The sequence below is a fragment of the Bombus bifarius genome, unplaced genomic scaffold, assembly GCF_011952205.1.
Source record: "Bombus bifarius isolate JDL3187 unplaced genomic scaffold, Bbif_JDL3187 scf7180000008203, whole genome shotgun sequence".
Taxonomy (NCBI): Eukaryota; Metazoa; Arthropoda; class Insecta; order Hymenoptera; family Apidae; genus Bombus; species Bombus bifarius.
Window position 1 is genome coordinate 1,418,633 of NW_022884507.1, and position 23,142 is coordinate 1,441,774.

General features: G+C 37.4%; 2 protein-coding genes across 6 annotated transcripts; one reads left to right on the forward strand and one right to left on the reverse strand.

Moving 5' to 3' along the window:
• Positions 1 to 80: 80 nt before the first annotated feature.
• LOC117210364 (leukocyte tyrosine kinase receptor) lies at positions 81 to 22,985 on the reverse strand. 5 transcript variants are annotated; one of them, XM_033453310.1, is made up of 26 exons: positions 22,738 to 22,985; positions 20,448 to 20,652; positions 15,823 to 16,199; positions 15,291 to 15,483; positions 15,086 to 15,213; positions 14,562 to 14,693; positions 14,322 to 14,477; positions 13,096 to 13,226; positions 12,847 to 13,019; positions 12,635 to 12,729; positions 12,458 to 12,556; positions 12,165 to 12,345; positions 11,935 to 12,082; positions 11,606 to 11,752; positions 11,303 to 11,477; positions 10,782 to 10,979; positions 10,303 to 10,548; positions 10,107 to 10,208; positions 9,755 to 9,950; positions 9,095 to 9,374; positions 8,490 to 8,782; positions 6,256 to 6,481; positions 3,974 to 4,090; positions 3,585 to 3,857; positions 1,855 to 2,328; positions 81 to 1,123 (listed from the first exon to the last, which is right to left on the reverse strand). In XM_033453310.1, the coding sequence occupies exons 3-26, from the start codon at positions 16,160 to 16,162 to the stop codon at positions 1,076 to 1,078; spliced, it is 4,551 nt and encodes a 1,516-aa protein (XP_033309201.1). In that variant the 5' UTR covers positions 16,163 to 16,199; positions 20,448 to 20,652; positions 22,738 to 22,985; the 3' UTR covers positions 81 to 1,075. The 5 variants fall into 5 exon arrangements, with proteins under 5 accessions (XP_033309201.1, XP_033309204.1, XP_033309203.1 ...); XM_033453313.1 differs by having other exon boundaries at positions 81 to 1,168; XM_033453312.1 differs by having other exon boundaries at positions 15,823 to 16,378.
• LOC117210382 lies at positions 18,764 to 19,813 on the forward strand. Its single transcript, XM_033453358.1, has 2 exons — positions 18,764 to 19,078; positions 19,226 to 19,813. Exons 1-2 carry the CDS (start codon positions 18,849 to 18,851, stop codon positions 19,347 to 19,349), a joined length of 354 nt encoding a protein of 117 aa, XP_033309249.1. The 5' UTR covers positions 18,764 to 18,848; the 3' UTR covers positions 19,350 to 19,813.
• Positions 22,986 to 23,142: the final 157 nt, after the last annotated feature.

Genomic DNA, 23,142 nt, shown 5'->3' on the forward strand with positions numbered 1-23,142 from the left:
CTCTCTCATTGAAATTTCTTCTATGTATGTATATCACACGTTGTGTACTTCGCTCGTATGTTTAAAAAATTTCTCATATATTATGCGATTTTTGCCATTCTGACGATCGTCCTGCATATATAGTTCATAAAGAACAAGAAGGAGACCATATACGCGTGTACACGAATTTCTCGGATTAATCCTTCTGCAGGAGGAACATCGACGGTAACGGTCCATTAACAACTATATCTACATAGTTTTTCTCGATAATTTATAATATGTCTGCTGCAACTGCGATAGGATGTACGTGAGTATCCGTTGATGTTGGCTGTTACAAAGTATACGTACACATATTGCGTATATACGTGACGACGTGATGATATTTACCTCAGGTTTAACGATTCGAATGCTTTTGTTTCGTGGTTTTGTTTCGGACACAACGATAATATCTCTACGTTTTGTTTCTTCCTCTTCTTCTTTTTATTTTGTTCGTTCAACTCTTTTACATACAATATAATACGTAGATACGTTTTATAACTTTTACGTGTGTGTGTGTACGAAGATGCACGTGCGTTGTTACGTGCGTATACGCAGTTTCGAGAAAAGGGATTTAGTTGAATTTAATAACGGACGGTCTGAAGCTCGTAATGTTTCACGGTTATTGCAATTCCCTGTGTTCTGTGATTCGTCGACGATTTATGATTAACGTATGTCCTAATAGATATTGCGCGACCGCCCATCTAGTAAACGCAATTAAATTCTTCCCTCTTCTATGTGGACGAAAATAGCTGTTTTCGCGTTCGAAGAACAGAAAGAGAAGGCGAGGAAGGGAAAGACGAGGAAAGGAAAGGAAGGAAAAGAAAAGGGTGAGCAAATAACGCGAATTCGCAAGATTCATTCACAGCAGCGTTTCTTCGGAGTACACGCGACGTGAATATTCTTCGTCGCGTATCCAGAGAAGCGACGAGGAGTCCTTGAAACGCATCGCCATCGATACTACGGTTACCGTTGCGGAACGTCGTAATGACTTGGAGTTCGTCGCATGTATCGTAACATCAACGACCGGGGAGTCCTGTCACTCCCCTTTGTACAAATCTCAGCAGGAGCATTCCTCTTCCCTTGGTAGCTCGTGACCCAGAGGATCCTTCGTGTGAAGAACAGAGAGACGATAGTTCCATCATACATAGAACTGCGATTAAACGAATTCAGGGATAAGCGTTGCTGGATTATTCGAAATAAAAGACACGATATCGAGTCTCACGAACGTATTATGCTAATCCTGTGCACTCGAATCGCTTCACTGACAATGGGCCTTCAACGACATCTTGTACACATCGGGCGATACATTTCGTCGCAGTAACTGGTACTTTCTAGAATGGAAAGTGAAGGTGGAGAGTGCAGAGGGTTACATGTGTTCCGCGTGTAAATGACCATGATTGGAAAGAACAATCTAATTTTTGTTATCGAACAAACGATAAAAAACGAACAAAGCAATATCTCGTTAAAGAAATTATCGTAACGTTTATTACGACCGCTCTGACTCAGTGGATATTGCGATTCTTTGGCTATTATTCAATTTTTTTACGAGAATTCGAGAGAATTCCGAGAAAGAGAGGAGAAGCTAAGTTACTCGTTGTTCCAACGAACGAAAGCCTAAATAATCTATCTATCTATCGTAACATCGCGGATAACGTTTTTTTTTTTGTCAAATAATCGTTCACGATTATTTGACACCAGTGGTGGGATTCAGCCGGTTCGCATCGGTCCCTAAAAGTTTTGCAGTTCCGACGAACCGGTTGTCGAATTATTCGAATCCCACCACTATGGGCCACAAAATTTGGCAAAATATTCGATAAAAATAATGAAGTTATCTACCTTCTTGATCTCCATACTTCCAGGTGTACTGGAACGCTGCGGTGGTGGCGAGAACGCTATTTTCTCGTATGGTATCGTTCCACGACATAGAGCGCTCGGATCCAAACTGAGCGCAGCCTTTAAGGCGTTTTTCTTTAACATTCCATTTACATTAGTGGCACTCGTATTTAGGCCAGTGTGACTAGGGGAGCAGGTACGTGTGTTCGGTGAGGAATTCGTCGTGTCAGGCGGTGTATCCGACGAAGCAACGATCAGAGAGTCGGAGTTGGTGTCGATGGTAGTTATGCTGTCGTTACCATTTCTTCTATCCACGTCCGTCACCTCGACTGTGCTGCTTCGACGGCACTCGATATCTGCTGGACGGTTGTTTCCATTGTCTTCGATTTTTAACTTACCACTATCTTCGATGTCCTTTGAAGTTCGATGTACGCTTTTTTCTTCGCAATTTGAGCTGTCAACCTTGTTGTGCTTGTTCTGCAAATCCGTCACAATCGTCATCACGATACATATCGTAAATTATGGTCAGCATGTTTCTTATAACGTTGGTTGTTAATGCATCGTACGTAGACACGGTATATACGGGGGGTTAACGTAAAGTAACGTTAATTGAATAGATCGGCCGATGGAAACAAGGCAGAAATTTCGTCAAGTAAAATTTCGTCGCATCGAATAAAATTCAACGAGATTAAGGAGAAGGGAAATATCGACGAAACAAGTCGTAGGGATATCTTTATTTATTCGTAACGCGCATGAATTTAAAAAAAAATGAATTTAATGTTTTTACTTATCCTAATGTACGTAACGATCATTAGGATATGGGTTTCGATGCGTCAGAAGTGAGAAACATTAACAGCCAACGTATTAAACACGACGTCACACTGCTCGTGCAACAAACAACATCCGGAGTAAAAACCAAATAATTTCAACCTCCAAGGAGATGATGCTTGAAAACGGAAAGCATGACTTAACAGTTGGCACGAATGCGAGTTTACTTTAGAAAAAAAAAAAAAAAAAAAAAAGGAAAAGGCAGCAGCGACAGCACTTTTATATGATATACAAACACATACACAGTTACTCACACAAATATCCCTCCATCTTATATACATATCTATGCTTCATTATATTATACATTGCAGTTATTAAAATAATTTTTAATTCGTCATAATATCAGGCATTATGGTCTATGTTAGTATAAGCATCGATTAATATTGAATTTCCTTTCTAAGGCATTATACACAGTTATTAATAAATAATTATTTATTAATAATAATTAATAATAGTAATTTATTAAAAACAATTAATTTTCCATTTATAATTTAAGTAGCTATTTTTAAGAGATACCGTTATCTGTGCGAATGACAATGAAAGGAAAAGAATATCTGACCACCAATCGATTCATCGTTTCTCAGTCAAACGCATCCTAGTTTAAAGCATATTTGTTAATCAAGGTTCATATAACACATATGCAACAACAACTGGAAACTTTGACTTGGATATATGTATAAGATAAGAAGCGAATATTTTCGTGAATAATTATATTTGATTTATTTGAATAATTTTTAATTCAATGTAATTATACTTTATATTAGAGCAGTTGATAAGAAACTTGTAAAAAATACTGAGAAACCAAACTTCCAATTAGGCAAAATGCTAAGCAAAAATTTATTTAAACGATGATAAAAGAAATGTATGCCAGAAAAAGAAATATTTCCAGGCTTTATCCAATGTACCTCTGTATGATTATTCTCATCACTAAAATCATCGCGACTCGCGTTTCCGCCGAAGGTTTGCTCAGAAGTATCTGTATTAGAGCCATACGGATTAGATTGAAATCGTCCTTGCAGACGGTCTGTCGGTTGCACGTTATTTCTTTCATTTGAATTCAATTGGTTCGGATTTTCGTTTCTCGCATTAGGATTATTGCCCGCAATAGCTTGAGCCATACGTTGACTAGCCGATCGCGGATCGATAATTCTGGGTTGCATGTATCCACATGCGTCCAGCTATAAAAATTATAGTATTTACATAGGAAGTGTGGATGCTTAGAAAAGTGTCGCGAAACAGATAGTTTGTAAAGTTAAAAGTTTAGAGGAAATATCAAACGATATCCGCTACTCACTTCTGACTGTACGTTAATGCATTCCGTTTCCGGATCTGGTCTCATGATCGTCACTTCCCGATCGCAGATTGGTAAAATGTCGAAATTTGGCGTCGGATGATTTATCACGTCAGGATCCTAAGGATAGATGTTATTTATTGAAATTTGCTTACTCCGTTCTTGACACATCGACGATGAAATATTCTATATTAAGTGACCCTTAATAATAATCGGACAGTTTTTAAAACAGAATAACTTTTTCAAAACTGGACCAGACGACTCGAGTTTCTTTGATAAGTTTAGGGGGATTAGATTAGTTAACTAGACGCGTAAACAAATTTTTTTTTTAAATTGTAATTTGTCGGTATAATGAAAAAGATAGTAGGCTCGCTTTTTACAAATTTTTTTATCTGAACCTATAATAAAAGTTTAAACAATACGTTTTATGGATTTATGTCAGTGATACACATATGTATATGAAATCTTATCGAAATTGGTCGATGCGAAGACAAGCAACAAGTTACGAAACATTAAAATTTGTCACAGTCATAGGTCAAACAGTGGAAAACTCTTATAGAGGGTTGGTAACTGGTGGTACAAGCGGAAAGAAGTCGAAAATATAGAATAAAAATTTTTTTTTTAATTTTTCCATCGAGACAACGATCTACAGTGAGATCCGTTATAACGTACCGCACGCAAATTCAAAGTCGATTTTCTCGAAAACAAAGCCTCAAACGAAAAATTGTTATTCTATATTTTCGACTTCTTTTTTCGCCTAGAATCACCCCCTTTCCGCTTGTACCACCAATTACCAACCACCCTGTATAATAGTAAGGTATGTTCACACTTCTAACTTCACTTATGTGATTATAAAGCAGCATCGACGATTATTTTCTAAGGCGTGTTTATAATAATGTTTGAACTGTTTGTAGCTGATAATAACGTTAACCGATGTCGATGAAATTTTTTGCACCTATGTATATTATTTAATTTTCGACTTCGCCGCCTAAAGAACGTGAACCTGACTTACACAGCCTCCTACACAACATCAACATCCTCCTACACAACACTCGCCACTACACAATCATCCGTCTCTCTCATCCTTCAACAAACTATATTTTTAACGTTTACTTCTTATTCCAACTTACGATTAGGTTCTTATTTGCCCTATCACTACCCTAATCCCTCTATCTACGTACGAATGTGCATACATTATTAGACGAGACACACACGATATGTATCTTGAAATATATCCAGTGGCGCTTGGCGATTTGTTAACGTCCATCAGCCACTGATCCATCTCTTTATCTTTCTATCATGCTTTACGAATCTAAATAATTACTCACAACTGCATAGAGACTGTGAGAAATGTCTTGGAGAATCAGTTCCGACAGCAAAACGATTTTGACAGACGAGTAATTAAATTCCTTGATGTTCATGTTTCCAATTTCAGATAGTAGCAATAAAAGATAAAAATTAAAACATAATGTAAAATACTAAAATTATTGGAATATTAATACGAGTTATAATTACGTTATTATCAGCCAAACCTGAGGCCGAATCTTAAAAGACTAATCCAGACCATTAATGGCAATCCATAGTAGACTCAAGCTCGTTTATATAGGTGTATAATGTTGTACTGTGTACAAAGAAAAGACAAAGGTGTTAAGTTTGAGACAATATATTAAAGATAATGTCTTTGCCAATACATAATTGTCAAAGTGACCTTTACTATTTTCTTTGCAATTCCGACCAACGCCAATTTTTCCAAGATATCTTTTTGCAAGTAATTTAATAAACTAGTCGCCCTTCTAGCTTCTCCAAAGGGCTCAAGTCGTTTGGCCAAACTTTCAAATAGTTATTCCTTTTTAAAGCGTAATAAAGCGTGTACATCTGCACTGTAAGCTAGTAAAACCACCAGAAAAGGATGTAAATTGTTTGATTTTAAAATTAAAGTTAAAAGGATTAAAAGGATGTAGACCTGTTGTTAAATCATCATTACGTATTCTAATTTAGAATATCCGAAGAGAACCTGTTATACCTGTTTCGAAATAATTTATTTTAAAAGCTGAGAACGACGGTAGAAATAAATAGGACATTTTAACATTAGGATATTTAGCTGTAATTTTTCTGCTTATTACATGGTAGATGGACGATGGCTGCAAACATTGTGACACATTTAGAAATACATGCAATGATCGTTTACGAAATTGCTTGCCGATCAGAGTATAACATTCTACTTCACAACTTTAAGCATGTTAATTACTTCAATTACAACTAACGAATAAGTTAATCAGCTTTACCTGTAAGCAGTAACCAATTCTCTCGACGATAGTAGCAAAACTAGGCCGGTCTTCGGGACGTGGGTGCCAACATTGTGTCATTATTCCATAAATAGGATCAGGGCATCCCGCTGGTTTTTCTAGACGCCCTCCTAACGTTACCATTGTCATGGCTTCTCTATTAGTACAACCAGTATAAGGTATGTAGCCAAAAGACATAATTTCCCACAGCAATACGCCAAATGCCCTACAGTCATTAGAGATTAGTCAAGGAGATTAGTCAAGTACATGGGTTTGTTATTTTCTTGCAGGCAGCATTGATCGACGCTTTTAAATATAATGCTGATTAATCGTTCAAATCTGTTAGCAACGCGCTAATTTCCAAAACACGTACACACACATATATATATATATGTCGGATTATCATTAGGATTTAAGGCGCGTAACGATCCTTTGTTTGAGTTAGCCATTGTTTTACGAGACAGAGATTATATTTACGCGAATATACAAGATTTTACAAAATATTATGAATATTGAGTTTAATGAATGATAAGATTAACAGACGATAAGTTTAACCAATAATTAGATTAAAGATTAATAAGTTTAACGAACAATAAGAGGAACGAATAATTAGCCATTGTTTTACGAAACAGAATATATTTACGCGAATAAAAAAGATTTTACGAAATATTATGAATAATGAGTTTAATAAATAATAAGATTAACAAATGATAAGTTTAACTAATAATTAGATTAAAGATTAATAAGTTTAACGAACAATAAGAGGAACGAATAATTAGCCATTGTTTTACGAAACAGAATATATTTTCGCGAATAAAAAAGATTTTACGAAATATTATGAATAATGAGTTTAATAAATAATAAGATTAACAAATGATAAGTTTAACTAATAATTAGATTAAAGATTAATAAGTTTAACGAACAATAAGAGGAACGAATAATTAGCCATTGTTTTACGAAACAGAATATATTTACGCGAATAAAAAAGATTTTACGAAATATTATGAATAATGAGTTTAATGAATGATAAGATTAACAGACGATAAGTTTAACTAATAATTAGATTAAAGATTAATAAGTTTAACGAACAATAAGAGGAACGAATAATTAGCCATTGTTTTACGAAACAGAATATATTTACGCGAATAAAAAAGATTTTACGAAATATTATGAATAATGAGTTTAATAAATAATAAGATTAACAAATGATAAGTTTAACTAATAATTAGATTAAAGATTAATAAGTTTAACGAACAATAAGAGGAACGAATAATTAGCCATTGTTTTACGAAACAGAATATATTTACGCGAATAAAAAAGATTTTACGAAATATTATGAATAATAAGATTAACAAATGATAAGTTTAACTAATAATTAGATTAAAGATTAATAAGTTTAACGAACAATAAGAGGAACGAATAATATGTCTTACGAATAATGAATTTAACGTATAATGAGATTAACGATTGATAGGTTTCACGAATAATGAATTTAATTAACGCTATTAACAATGTTCCGGGGTTCAAACGAATCCACGGTCAACGGGATAACTCTTTACTATGTGTAGAATAATTTTAAACACAAAATACAATTGCTGAGACACTCGGTAAATTGCTCGATGTATCACTTTCCAAGGCGATCACACCAATGAATATCTGATGAAAATCTTTTTCGCTATACGACTGCATTTGTTTGTTATATGCTCGCTGGAGACATCGAGAAGGTTCCAATCGTTGTTGCTAGGCAATTTCTGTCAAAAGTTTGTTGTATACTCTTTGGAAACATCGAGAAAGATCCAAACGCCGTTACTAGTCAGTTTCTGTCTGGAGATTGATTCCTAATACAACGTGTGTCCCATTATATCAGCATCTCTAAAGTACAATTCTATGTGATTTCTAGGGAGAACGATACAACCGATCCACACCTTCGTCAGGTAAAACGTTTATCCCGTGACCGTGGCTACGTTCGGCGACCAGTTGTCACCTCGAACCCACTTTCGCTTTCACAAATGTCAAACAATTACAAATGACAATTGCTTAATTACAGTTATGATAAAATCTAGGCTAAAGCATTAGAAGGCTTCCTCAAAATTGCAAAGGGAGGGCTCCGGTTTTCCTTTCATCTCCGACATATATATATATATAATTAAATTGACTATTCGTTGGAGTTGTTAATTAATTCGGTGACTATGGATTTATCGTTGCTACCAACTGCTTTGTCAAATAGAACTCACCAAACGTCGGTTTTCGTAGTAAATATTCCATCCAAAAAACTTTCCGGTGGCATCCATTTGATTGGTAACATAGCTTTGCCTCCCTTCCTATAATAATCGCTTCTATAAATATCCTTGGCCATTCCGAAATCAGCGATTTTGCCTATCCGACCGGGTCCTTTGCACGTAAGCAAACAGTTTCTGGCAGCGATATCTCGATGAATGAATCGAGCCTCTTCCATGTATTTACAACCATTCGCGACGTCGTGGCCGCACATTATCAAGTCCAGCATCGTCAACGAAGTGGGCCGATCCTGCCAAAACAGGAATATACGCATGCACCCCAATGACGACGAGCGCCAAAAATTAACAGCTGTCCCTGTTTAAATCGTAATCGAGGACGACACATAGTTAACGGGAACTAATCGAACTAAATACAAAAAATTGGGTGCATAAAAGTCCTTTCGATCGTGTAAATAGCAAATGGTGGAACAAAATAAAACATTCTTAACATAAATATAAATTTATTAATTCAAACTCAAGGTATAAATGAATGTAAAATTGCTTCAAGCATGAAGTAGTGTACAGGAATTTGTAGCATCTTCTGTAAAAGGAATGCCATTTACCGCACGTGGCCTTTCTTCTCGAAGAAAGTTTTTCAAATTTCCGCCAGCAAGCAATTCTAACACAATGTATTTTGGATTTTTATCGAAAGAAACTCCGATAAAGTGTACTATATTAGGGTGATTAAATTTGCTCATAATTAAAGCTTCCATCATGAAATCTGCTTCGGTTTGAGGCCTGGACGAAGAAGGTATAGTCTTCACAGCGACAGGCTGTTCTTCGTTGCGTCTGTATTTGTACACACCTTGGAAAACTTCGCCGAAAGCGCCTTGACCAAGGGGTCTGCCACACAAATACAAGAAAATATGCTTAGTTCGAAAATATACGAAGAAGAAGTAACAAGTACGTTCTCTATTTTAACTAGATTCTAATCCGGAATTTTAACTCATCGTCATCGTCATCATCGAGGACCAATCGATCGAGTAACACGTTGAAAATTCGCGACATTATCGTAGAATGTAAATCGAATAATTTACGCATCGGAAAATGCATTAGAGTAACAGGTACTTTACGGGTGCCATTAAACGAGTCGGAGAAAAAATCATAGGAATTATACGTATGCGATATACACATGTGTAAGTCGTTAAGTGAAAAGAAAGATAACGACGCAACGTTGACCCTTAATAGATTCGATCGTCGATGGCCATGAAATTTATACTTACTTTACCAAAGTGATATGTTCGCGAGGGATTTGCGGCAAGTCTTTAAAGCTATAGAGATTTCCAGCAAACTCGTAGTTCGGATTGAATTCAGTCATCATAGTTTCGGAGACAGCACGTAGAGACCTTAATTCAGTTCCGTTACCAAACATTATCTGTCGTCGTTGTAAAAGTGCCTTTCGACTTTGGTAACGATTACCTATCGACAAATATGATTCGCATTTACCATCGAAGTAACACTGTATACGTTACTATCTACTTTCAAACGTTTCAAATGTCGCTCGCGTTTTTCAAGATACGAAATCTCGAAGATTAGAGAAAATTATGTACATTACGGTATCAAATAGTTTCTTACAAACTAGTAGACAGAGAGCGACGCAAACTAAGAATAGGACAATGCATAGGACAGCTATCAGCCAGATGTATGGTTGATGAGTATCCTTCGATTCGTCAGCCGCTGCGAATAGAACAATTATTATATACGTAATTTTATGCAAATCGATCGTGAAGAAAGAAAAGAAGTTGTTGTTCTTGTTTCTCGGTTTACTTACTAACGCAAGATCTCGAATCGTTGCTTAATAACCAGCCTGGAGGGCACAGACACTTTATCTCGCTAAGATACCGATCCAGACAAACGCAACGGAAGTCGCATTGACAACCGCTGACAGCAGGAATAATGTAAACCTCCCCAGGCCCATGATTTATTCCTGCCCGGAAATGAACGTGCATAAGTTCGGGACTAGCGTAGGAGTAACCACCTTCACCGTTACCCCGTTCCTTGTGACCGGTATTGCCACCTGAATCATTTTATTTATGGAATTACTGAGAAGTAGATTCTTTCGATAAAAATTAATGGTCAAGATAAAATTAGATTATCCTTTCATCAATCTGCCCTGACCTGAAATTCAAAACACCGAATACTTGAACTACAGGAGTTAGGAATTTCAAATACAACTACGATCAAAGACAATGTACAGTACGATTCATCTTAAATTCGGTGTTTGAAATCGCTTTAATACCGATTCGTTACCTATGTAACCACCGCCACCGCCTCCTGTAAGACATCCACCACCTCCGCCACCGAATCCTCCGTTTCCGTGATTCGAATGTCCAGGACCGCAACCGATTCCACCTATGCCACCCGTAACAAGGGTCCCGCCAGCGGAAGATCGTTGACCCGAAACGGTAGTCGATGACCCGTTCCATCCACCGCCAGGACCACCTGTATCTATATCATAGATTTATGTGATTGACAGAGTTTCGAAGCAACTTATAGCTGCAACACAATGTTGCCTAAATAAGATTGAAGCATCGTCGATTGACCTCTAAGTTGAAAATTCAATTAAATTGCAAACCATTCATTATTCATTTTCTTCCGTACTTTTTTCCCTCAACGTTAATCCTTTCGTTATTCAGGAAACGTATAATTCTTTTTATGAAAAGTAACATAATCTATCGAAGAGTAATTTTCTAAAATTATAATAATAATAATAATGTATATGTCACACTAAAGACGTAAATTAGGAATCTAACGTTCTAACTATAATTTACCTGTTTCTGCTGAAAGAATCGTTCCCGAAATTGGCTGTCTTCCGGAAGGAGCGGCTGCCTGTCCATGTTGGTCATGTTGATCATGTTGATGGCCATTACTAATAAATGGTCCCAGTCCTAAACCACCACCACCTCCTGCGATAAGTATCGGATGTTGGTCTCCGTTCTCTTTTAACTGTAACATAGGAAAGTGATAGCCGAGGACGTAATAAGTATTGGGCAATAATTTAATTTAATAAACGTTAATAGGATTAGGTACGATGATTTTAAAATTTTTTTAATAATTGAAAGATATTCCCTTACTGTAAAAATGTACGTTGCTCCGCCACCACCACCGCCACCGTCTTTTATCTTGATATTCTTTACTTTGTGTACTTTAGAACCCCCTGAAGGAATGGAGGATCCGTACGATCCAACACTTTGACAGCTATCTAATTCTAATCCCAAGTTCTAAAAACAATTCGTCATTCGTCATGTATAGTTAAAGGATATTCATTTTCAAGAACTTTTTGGAATGATTTGCAAAAAAATTCCGAAATAAATATTACACGTGTGTATGTAAAATCGCTTCATCGACGGAACATCGATGCTTTTATATTGTTCGTACTATATAGCAAATATGTGATTCTTACTTTAGGACATGCGTCCATTCCTGGCTGTCCCACCATAAAATACAATTGTTCACCTTTTTCTAATTCAATTACACCACGGGCAAGTGCACCCAATGTACTTCCCATACCGCTAGAACCTTTTCCTCCACGAGCACCCATTGCAATCAATCTACGTTCACGACCATGTAAATGTTAGTTCAGTTTTAATATTTTATAAATGACAATTCAGAGAATTTCGAATAAATTCTCACGTGTAATATCCACCACGAGGTGCTGTCCACCGTTGAACTCCATCTAAATTGGAGGGAAGAGACTCTTCCACTGTTGCCGAAGGTGCAAGCACTTCTATATCTGTACTATTGTATTCTTCGGTACATTGTTCGCTATTGGGACCTGTTCTTCCGGTATTTCCACATGTGGTAATTCGTATAACTGAACAAACGAATACAAAGAATAATATGATAAAGAAATTTCGATATGTATTGTGTGAAAACTTCGTAGAATGAACAATGATATTTTTGTTAGAATAGTTGAAACACGGTACCAGTTTCGTTAACAAAGTCGGCATGTGGATCTGGAACTTTTTCCGAATCTATAACAGGATTGTAGTAATTGAAAGTTCCCACGACTTCAGGAGGAACTCCTAATAAAAAGGATATAGTATATAAGTATCTTAATAAGTACACATAAAGTATCGTTGGTTATTCATTTGAAAGATTACCAATGCCAAAACACTCTGGACTCAGAGAAAAGTCATCGATCGCTACATCAGCTTTCGAATAATAGCCTCTGCTTGCCTCAAACTGCAGCAAATATCTGGACAAATAGTACATGTATTAGATAATCACTTTTTTCATGTCTTCGACTAAATTTCACGATATCTTTATGATATTTAATATCTAAATGAAATTGAACGCTTTAGTAAATAAACACCTGTATTTGATATCGGGCAAAGGAACAGCTTGATTGTACCAAACATCACTTTTGTCGCCGCTAAGATAAGACCACCATAATCGTTCCGTATGGCGTTGATGAGGTTTCACCTGAATTAGATACAATCCAAGCGAACCGCTGTTTGCACCATATTGATGGTAAAAGAACCGCACCTGTTCACGTACATACATATTAATGCGTTTTGCATTTGCTATAATATTTCGTTTATTTTGAGATAAAGCAACTTACTTGACACGACTTGTAATAAGGACTTTTTGGATCGCCATTATAAGGTGGCGTTGGATTGTACAATGGACTCTCAATGGTACCACGACTACCATATTCCACTCGAGGTGACATACTTACATAGGCGTATGTCCCTGTAATGGAAAATTAACATGGAGATAACTGTTTACCAAAAGTATTTCTAGTCTGTCATTTGGATAAAAGTCATACATGAGTTACATTTATATTTACATTTTTTCTATTTCAAAGAAATTCGAAGATAAAAGAAGAAGCAATATCGTTGATAAAAATTTGCTCCTTTCAGGTCATTCCGTAAGTAACGACGTTTCTTATCTTACTTTAGATAATTGTGCGTCTCATATTTCGCTGATGCGTTCGTAGGAACATCCCCCTTATTTGTTAAAGTACCCTCTTGACATTCCGCAACCATAATGTGTGTTCAAAGCAATTAGATCGATACATTAAAAGAGGTTATACATTGAGTGTCAACGAAAACCATTCGCGGCATTGTACACTACACGAATTTAGAAAAGGCAGTATAACCAAGAACACGAACCAAGGATATAAAAAATATGTAAGAAGATATAAAGCTTTGAACGCCTTCGTTATTATGGCTATGTTTTAAGAAGAGAAAGCGAAGACATTCGAAGATTTCTTCCTCAATTAGACCCTCTACCTTCTTATTGCGTGGTAGTGGGCTCTAACAGGTCACAATGTTTTTTTGATTAATTGCCACGCCTGGAATACTTTTTCATTCTCTGTGCAATCGTCGACGCGGACGAACGTCGAAGAGTGTTCTAAGCGTTGCGTTACGTAAGAATAAACGTAAGTATTAATTTGTTTCAAAGTTAGAATTAAGAAACAACGTCGCTTATGAAACTTATGGATGATTGAATATTCGAACCATGTTTTGTAATCGGTAACGTCACGCACGTGCAACGAAAATTTCGTTTTAATTATTTTTTGCAATTTTACAGTACGATTAATTTAATAAAAGTTAATAACGAAGAATCATTTTACTCGCGTTGCAAACAAAATTACGTGACAAAATTCCCGTATATGGTTATTTCCACGCTTTCATTGATTCATTCGTGAAATTAATAATAAATCTAGATAAGCGTAGTTAAAAAAAACCAGCGCAAATGCAAGATTCGTTAAAACGTAGATGCAGACGAGGGCATATGTAACTATACGTGCATATATACATATGTACATGTACATATACACACCGGACGCATTGCGGTATGTATGATCGTAACTAGGTCCAGTTTTCTCGGACGGTGTTGCACCACGATGGAGCGTCCAATTTAAAGGTCTTTCCGGTACATTCTTCCAGCCGCACCATCCCTGCTCGAAATTGCATCTGGCGTTTTCCGGTATTTTGTCTGCAATACGAATACACCTTTATTATAGTCTGTCATGCATCGGAACGATGAAATCGGAGCGAAAGGTAATAATTTAACAATTACCGCAATCACCGTCTTCGTCTTCGCCGTCGGCGCAGTCTTTCGTTAGGTCACAAACACGCGTTCTGTTTAAACAGGAGCCATTCTTACAGCGGTACATGTCCTCCGTGCAGGCCATCTTCACCGGTGTTGATTCTGCAAACAAGATGCATTTGTTTTTCTTTTCTCGAGCATACATCAGCGTTTGTTCAGTTTCTTCGCGTGTTTAGATTACACCGCGTCGAGCTTTCTAGTTCTAGAAACTTGAAATTTCCTTTACTATATCTCGTCCTATTATTTTGTTCTTTTTCTCGTTCGTTCGCCGGTGGGACATGCAGAGAAATTCCACGATGTTTCTGTCTGAATGCGACGCTGCTACGATTCTACTTGTTTCATACACGTTACTTGTACGGGTAATATGGCAATGCGATGCGTTTCATACACCTGATATGAAAATGATCGTAGTTCGACGTCATAGTTGACAAGCGAGTCTCCTGTCGCAAAGCTATTTACCATAGGAGTAATCTCTAAATAGAGATAATAATTACCTGGAAAACAGTCGATCAGATGAATATTATCAACAGCGATGCTAGAGTTAGAATAGGGCACCGTCATCTCTATAAGCAATTGATGTGGCTGACTAATTGCTCCTAGTGTGAAACGCGTTACTCTCCATCTGTAATGCAGCGAGTAAATCAAACTAACTCTGATTTTTATCGATACAACGAATAAGATCTTCATGCGATTACATACTCTGCGTAATTATTTCCTGGCTTTCCCGTGGCAACCCAACTTGTATTATTCTTGATTATGAGTAACTGGATATCACCACTGCGCATCTCCACTTGATACAGAGATAATTCTAATACACAATGTAATCCAGTGGGAGGAATCGTGGCGGACCATATTTGAGTCTTTCCAGGGCCGGTGAACCATAAAAAATGTCCTAGCCAAAAAAAAAAAAAAAAATAATTATCGTCAGAGAAGATTTTTCGCGCATGTTCCAGCTTTTAATTTGCATCCGGTATGCAAATCGATATTATACGTATGTTGTGTAAAGGTACATATCGACACGGCTCTATAACGTACGGAACGAATTAACGCGAGAACTATCCACCTACGATCTAACGCGTACATTCATTTATACATTAATTATACATTCGTTAATACATTCATTTTTATTAAATATACATATATATTTAATAAATAATAATAATCGAAACGATTGAAACAAAAACTAGCTGATTAGATTTGGTAGATCTGACGTTTAAGAAGCGCATCTTACCCTTAGTCGAATTACTGGCATCGACGATAGGCCCGTGCCTATTTCGCACAGATGGCGTGGTTCTTTTGAAGGAGGTTTCATCCCACGTCCAATCACAGGTCTCCTCGAGGTCGCAGTGGCCGAGCTGAGTCAATCGGCTCAGAGCAATCTGCAAGTTGTTGGTCCCGTGCGGCATCCTCTCTTTCCAATCGCAATTGGTACTCGTGATGTAAAACAGCCCAAGAAGGATTTTCAACAATAGATCGCCTTTCAAGCCGAACTTACGCCGCGAATCGTGCACGGTGTGACTCGCCTGTTCGAAATTCGCGGTCAACACCCCAGACCGCGTACTTTTCACCATTACTCTGTACTTTCCTCGTGTATCCGTTCGATATACCCTGCAAACGTAGCAGCCAACAAATGTTTACATGCGTTTTCCTTCTGTCCTTCCTTTCTTGTAAGGATCTCTCTTCTTCTAGCAGCTGTTTTCCTTCTTTTTCTCATTACGTAATATACGTCCGACATCGGCATTTTCATCAATGTCGGAATCAGTGGTTTCAACGAAGCTTGCAGTTACCTGTTCGACGCAGAAAACGCGCCTGATCGAGTAATTCATACGTTTCCGAAGCCTTCGAACATCGAGCGAGCAGATTTCTAGCAAGTTCTCTAATTACTTTTACAATTGCAGTTCGAACTTTTGCGGTTTCCTGCCCGCCGAAGCCTTCTCGGTATTTTTAATAAACAACGAACTCAGCGGTTTTTTTTCATTTTTACAGACTTTCAGGCAGCGATTTTCTGAATTATTATTACAGTCGTTTAGTACGCAAGTGACGGTCCAATAAGATTCTATTTATCTGCCTTCGATGTTGAAACCTTTGGCCCACAAAATCGGAGAAAACCGAAAGTATCCAAGTTGTAAGAAACGTAAAATTATTAAAATTAAATATAAAACGTAAAAACAAAGGAGACAAAGGAAAATATGGGAATGTTATTCGATAAGTCTGCTTATTTTGTTTAATATTTACATAATAAAAGTAATGTTTTCTACGCTGTATCGTTATAGCAGAGCAATAGGGTAAAGCAAAGAAAATTACTCGTGAAAACGAGAGGATGGTTGAAACGATGCGGTGATTGGCGGAAATGGAATAACTGATTCGTCGATATTTCATAATTTCCGGCATGTCGGTAATAACGAAGACGCCCCATCGTACTGGTAACGGTGGTAATGCCAATAGCGAAATTTATCCGAATGTCGTTTTCATTACGCTTGCGTAGAATAGGGGCTACGTTCGCTTGGTCTGTCATCTTTTGTTTTTCAACTTCTGAACACCACAAGACCTGTATCATTCAAATTCAAACTAACGAATTAAAGAAACGTGATTGTTCGAAGAACGCAACTTTCGTACGATAGGATACCGATTTTATTATCGATTACTTTATATTACCAATATTTCATATTTCCAACTTCTTTTTCTTGCAGCGATAATTTAAGAAAACTAAAGATTTTTCAATGTCCGAGTGAAAAGATTATTTTCTATCACGTAGTTGCGTCTTATCTAATATTCTACGCGGGTATATAGGTAACACGAATCCTTTTAACGGAACAAACTATTGGAAACCATAGGAAATCGAGAGAAACGATCTTTGTGCACCTGTTTTTTTTTAAGTATTTAACCATAATTTACCCGCTGTTAACCGTTTGCCCAATCTTTTCTCATCGAGCGAAAAGCGATAACTATCGTCAACTAGAAAACATCGATCGAAATCCAACGAATCCTTGCAAAATTCTAGCTAATTCTGGCTACTGTTCAGCGACGCGAACTCGCTGAAAATGGATCCGCTTGTCGTTCCCCCTTTGTAAATCTTTGTCTAGTAACCCCATACACAATGTAATGGTTCGAAACCTGTATCTATTTTTCGTAGGTTCGTAGCGAACGAGCACCTATGTTTCTCGACAGCTTATACCTCCTTCTTAACAAAAATATTCTATGGACAGAAGAAGAGATAAGGATTTGAAAACATGGTCGTGTAACTTAAAAAAATATCATAAGATTATACTTTTTAATTATGTACATTGTTTGCAACGAAATAAAAGACACTAGCAACTGCAATTCGTGAAAATCTCTGTGTGGAGAATTGGACATAGAAAGAGCATTTGGGTAGATTTACAACTTGACGATAGAAAAGTCGAGAAAGAACGAACGTAGATAGGAGGTTAGACGGCTTCAACTTGTATCCATAGATACCGTGAACAAATTATTCAGGATATTTCTATCGATCTTTTAGTCACTCTTGGTTCAAAAGCTTAACAACATACCACATATACTGTACTTGCCGTATAACGGGATATTAATAATGCGTAAGATATCAGGTGAATCGATAGCGCATCTAACGATTGTCCATTGCTCGTATCATTCCGTAACAATAATACTGCGTTACGAAGTTTTTGACAGTAAGAAACAACTGCTACACGCCAGACATTTAGCATATTTTTCCTCTTATGAAATCGATTGTTATTCAAGATATATACATATTTCAAACAGATTGATCGACAATTTCGACCCAAGTTTTACGAAGTCTAAGCTCGTACGTATGTATGGACGTACATATTGCATAAGCAAACACATTTTCTCCAAAAAGAACGAAATAAGAGTAGAAATTGAGTCAAGAGTCAAAATTAACAAGTTAGATGTTTCAAAATTAGTATGGTCGACATAGCGTTGGTTATACGATGAAAGATTACAATCGAAATATACACATCCATATTTTATCAGTTTAAAGTAGCCACGCGTAGCGAACGATATAACTTTTCCATGGCATAAAGTTGCTATCTCTTAGAACAATGGTTTAATATTTTGTCGCCGCCGCATCGTAATACGATACGATATTCCTAATAGCAGCGAATCCGTTACAGTTCAAATTATGAAGCAACTATGTAGCGCAGGCAGTGCGAGGCAGTGCCTCGTCCGAGTTACCTCCTGCTGTCACATAGCCACAGAGTACGCGAGGGCAAGAGAGGCAGGCTGAGCCGCAGTTTCCAACATCGAATGCATCTCCAAACGAAGCGAGTAACAGCTCGTTCAGACGGTCTTTTCGTCGGTAATTTACAAGTAATTACGGTGATTTTACCGGAAGCAGCGTCCACACGTTTCCGTATTTTCGTCGCACATTCAGCTCCCAAAACATATGGTTTCAATGAAGTGCATAATAGCTGTTACTGTAATAGCTTATTCGCGCTACGACGAATTATTCACTCGTCGATTCAAACGTCTGTTGTGTAAGTTACGTACGTTTCATATACCGTGAAATCACCGATCCGGTCGCTGTTGACGCTCGGTTTTGTCAACGTACGAAATGATTCAGCAGTTAAAACGAATCGGTCGATATGGGTCAGTTTTCTTTTATATCGATAACCTATTTTTAGAAGAATCACGGAGACTATAGAAGAGGGGGGAATGCTAAAAATAAATACGGGATTTTTAATACCGTTAGTGGATAGAAGGTTCGCTATTTGGGATAAAAAGATTTTGATAAAATTACTAGATTAGCAAATAAAATTTCCCAGAAATGAGAAAGAAAGTGATCGCATTTCATTTTCTAAAAGTCTTTTGCCATCGTTACGTACATTCAACGATAATGAAATTCTAGAAATTTCAAGTCGGAGTTATAAATTTAATATAATAAATTTTTAAAAAGACACGCTTTTCTAGACGATCGATGAATGAATTATATGAATGGGAAAATTATGGAGTCCGGAAACGACACCAACATAGTACATCAGCATTTTCAATGGTAAGTCCAACGAAGCCCGTGATTAGGTCGAAAGTTAAGAATCCGATCATTCAATTATAGTTTTGCATCGAACTACATGATTATATGTATACAGTGACGATAATTAAAAAATTATTGTCATTTGGGTTCTGTAATATCTGGCTCAATTCTAATTTACAAACTTCCTCTTAATGTAATCTCAAAAATTAAATTGCATTAATGTATATAATGATAACGATTTCTCATAGTGATTTCTCATAGATGAGTCTCATAGTTTTGTTAAATCTCTTTCCACTTTTTTCAACAGATCATCAAACGTAGATATTGATATACAAAAATAGAAGAAAAAAATGTTACTTCATCATCTGGTAGGAACTGAACCTATCTTTTACAGCAGGATGCAATCGCTATTTTCTGTTGACCCTTTTTCTACGACGATAGATAATACCAACCTAACCCCAAAACATAATGAATCCGTTATGATGATTTACATCCATCTTGTCCGACTGCAAATAGTACATTAAACGAATAAACAAAGTAAGCATAGGCTTGGATGGACAGCTGGATTTTCAGTAAAGACATGGAACTGCGTGAACGCTGCTTTCGGTAAAATTTTACCAAATTGCTTAAGAAAAAGTTGAAAGACAAAGATAAAACAATAGTAAGCAACCTAAAGTCGATCGAAGTCGAACGTAATGACACAGACTACAGCTGATGCGATATTCATAAAAGATAGACATATTTGAAAATCAAGTTAGTAACGTTGCAAGATATGTTTTAAAAATGGCCGTTGGATTCTAACCTTTCCGACAAATTCCAAATTTTATCGTTCATCGCCGGAAAAGAAATCTGTCTCGATTAGGAGTCGGGCATACCTTCGATCGAAAATAACGTTGTACAATATGCCAGCATAGTTTCCCGTGGTTCATCAGTTCAGTATCATTAGCAGACCCCCGGTGTGTTCAATCGCCGAGCGCTTTCTTCCTTCAATCTCTCATCGTCCGGTAGAAAGTACGAACTTCGATAGCATTCGATAATTCGCTAGCCACCAATTACGATGCTTGCCGCGATTCTTGTCACCTGTGCGAAATGCAATACGTTTAGGGAATATCACGTTTCAAATATGTGTAACATTTTCGAGGAAAGTGAAGAGACAGAAGACGATAACACGATCCTGACGAACGACAAATCGTAACTAGCCGCATCGCGTTATAGGATCTCATGCTCTCAACTGGATAATCTGTCGTCTGTTGTTAACGACAATGTCAATCCAATGACGAGACGGTTTTATTTTTTCTCTAACTAGCCAGCGTGCGTGTTATCTACCCTCTCCTCTCTCTTCCTTTCGTTATCCGATTTCCTTCAATTCTCGCGCGCTACGCGTTCCTCCACACATTCTCTGTCTGTCTGTCTGCCTATCTTTTCCTCTCTTTAGAATGCCATCTCTCTCTTTTCCGGAATATTCGAGTGGTCGTTCCACAAGTGCGAATTAAGTGCTCCCCCGACTCAATTCGACGCAGTTTTAACGATACTCGTTACTCTTATTTCCGCTTCTCTTTCCCCTTCTCTTTCCCTTGCGCGTACAATCACGCATCTTCTCTGATTTATCCACTAATTTTATGGATTTATCACTTTCATACGCTTTTCATACTCTGTCCTTTACTTCGAATTCTCACAATCAGTTTACCCGAGTTTCACAGTTTTGCGTTCGTCGAGTATGCACGCTACCATCACGCACAAGACAATAGTAAATTTTCTATGCAACAGAAACGCGCGCATACCTGCGTGGCATCGCGTCGTAAACATGCTTAGTACGAGAGCAATGAAACGCGTCGATGATACACGGAGGTTAACAAAATTGAAAGGTTACGCCGCAAGATCACGCGCTCGCGAATACAGCGACATTTTCTACCGACGATTGACAAGAATTCTTTTTCGGCTCTTTCTCGAGCTGCCTCTTCGAAAAGTACTTTAGTTCTTGAGAATGTCAAATACACGGCAAATGCTTCTTACCAATTAATTTTATACACCAAAAATCACCAATGTCTCATATATCACGCGAGGCATGAAGTAAAAATAAAAATTGAACAATTATTCGCCACGCGACAGTAATAGAGAAAAGCAACTAGTACAGCCCTGCTACGAACACTATTGCACGAGTAACGAATAATTTTAATTATATTTTTATCTTTTATCGCTAATTCGATGATAGCGCATAGAATAGCCTATTAATTTATCGTTAGTGTAGGAAACAGATTAATTAACGTTCTGATATCAGGTTTCCTTTGGTTGCTTCGGGAACAAGAAACTCAATCTTGAATTCATGCGGCGCGCAATCGTCGTAATTCGTTGAGAAATACTAACAGATGACAGAAGCGTATAGGAAAATACATCGAAACTATAACGAAATAAGATAAAACGTTTCAAAGACTAATGATATTTACTAAAAAATAAAAAAGACGATGATGTCGTATTGACAAGTACGTGCTGCATATATTAATATCACGAATAAAGGAGAAGTTGATTTTTCTGGTGTTGCGTAATTATTATGCATAGCTCTGGTTACTGATTACGCGATGATCTTGGAAACAAACTCGCGTACAATACATTACGAATCACCGAGAAATTATTTTCCAACTCGATTCAACTGCTTTTAATACTTTTCGTCTTAATTGAGGTATTTGATCTTCGAAAAATTGCACAAGAAAAATCACTGCTGTTTGAAAGAGCGAAACGGCAGAATAGGACGATCCGTGATTTGACACGAGATATCGAATTTTGATAAATCACGCTACGAAGGCATCACCGTTCCTTGCATTTCGTTTAAGTCGAGATATTTTAAACGTATGACAGACCGAGCTGACTTTTCTGCGCTTTCTACACCCTCGAATATTGTTACGTCTGATAAATTTCAAGCATGAAATTTTAACCGTGGGAGAGTTACGTTTGGAAGCTCAAATATCAATACGGTACAGATCCTTTTTCCTACGGTCTGAAATATTTTTCTAAACACACTTCCTCTCTATAAATTCCGATTCTCAATTTGAGAAAAAATTCTACAAACGATGGTTTGTGAAATAGAGTAACACTTGTATAAGAATGTCATATTTATCTTGCTATAAGTTCAAGTAGCAACAAGAATGCGATTAGATAGGTGGTACTTACATACAGTAGTAACGAGGTCAGTCAGCTTCGAGTATCCGCGAATCGTCCCGTGTACACAAACAGATCACACATCTAATAACCTCGTTCCATCAACCGATCACATATTTTCTCCGCGGCGACCTCTCGCATCTGTCACCCCAACAACGAATCACCCTTTTCGCTTTGTCGCTCGCTCGCTCACTATCTCGCGACACACGCTCACCGAGAACGCTATCAGCTGAGACTACGAGGGTCGCCGATAGCCAACGCGAGAGTCATCCCGACTGATCTCGATGAAAAACGCAACGTCGGTTGATGGACAGCACGCGTGGACCGCACAAATTGATTCTATCGTAACGCAAGATCTTGCACTCCCGAATCCAGCACCACGTCTCCCATATCTCGTCCCGCGACGACAATCGATAA

Bases quoted from the DNA above. Each gene is read 5' to 3' on its own strand.
- LOC117210364 (XM_033453310.1), bottom strand. From the start codon at position 16,162: ATGGTGAAAAGTACGCGGTCTGGGGTGTTGACCGCGAATTTCGAACAG. The intron at 14,478-14,561 runs GTAATTGTTAAA...TTCGTATTGCAG, and splicing joins AGACGAAGACGGTGATTGCG to ACAAAATACCGGAAAACGCC. The intron at 6,482-8,489 runs GTGAGTTCTATT...TAATGACTGTAG, and splicing joins ACTACGAAAACCGACGTTTG to GGCATTTGGCGTATTGCTGT.
- LOC117210382 (XM_033453358.1), top strand. From the start codon at position 18,849: ATGCATCTCCAAACGAAGCGAGTAACAGCTCGTTCAGACGGTCTTTTC. The intron at 19,079-19,225 runs GTAAGTTACGTA...ACCTATTTTTAG, and splicing joins TCGATTCAAACGTCTGTTGT to AAGAATCACGGAGACTATAG.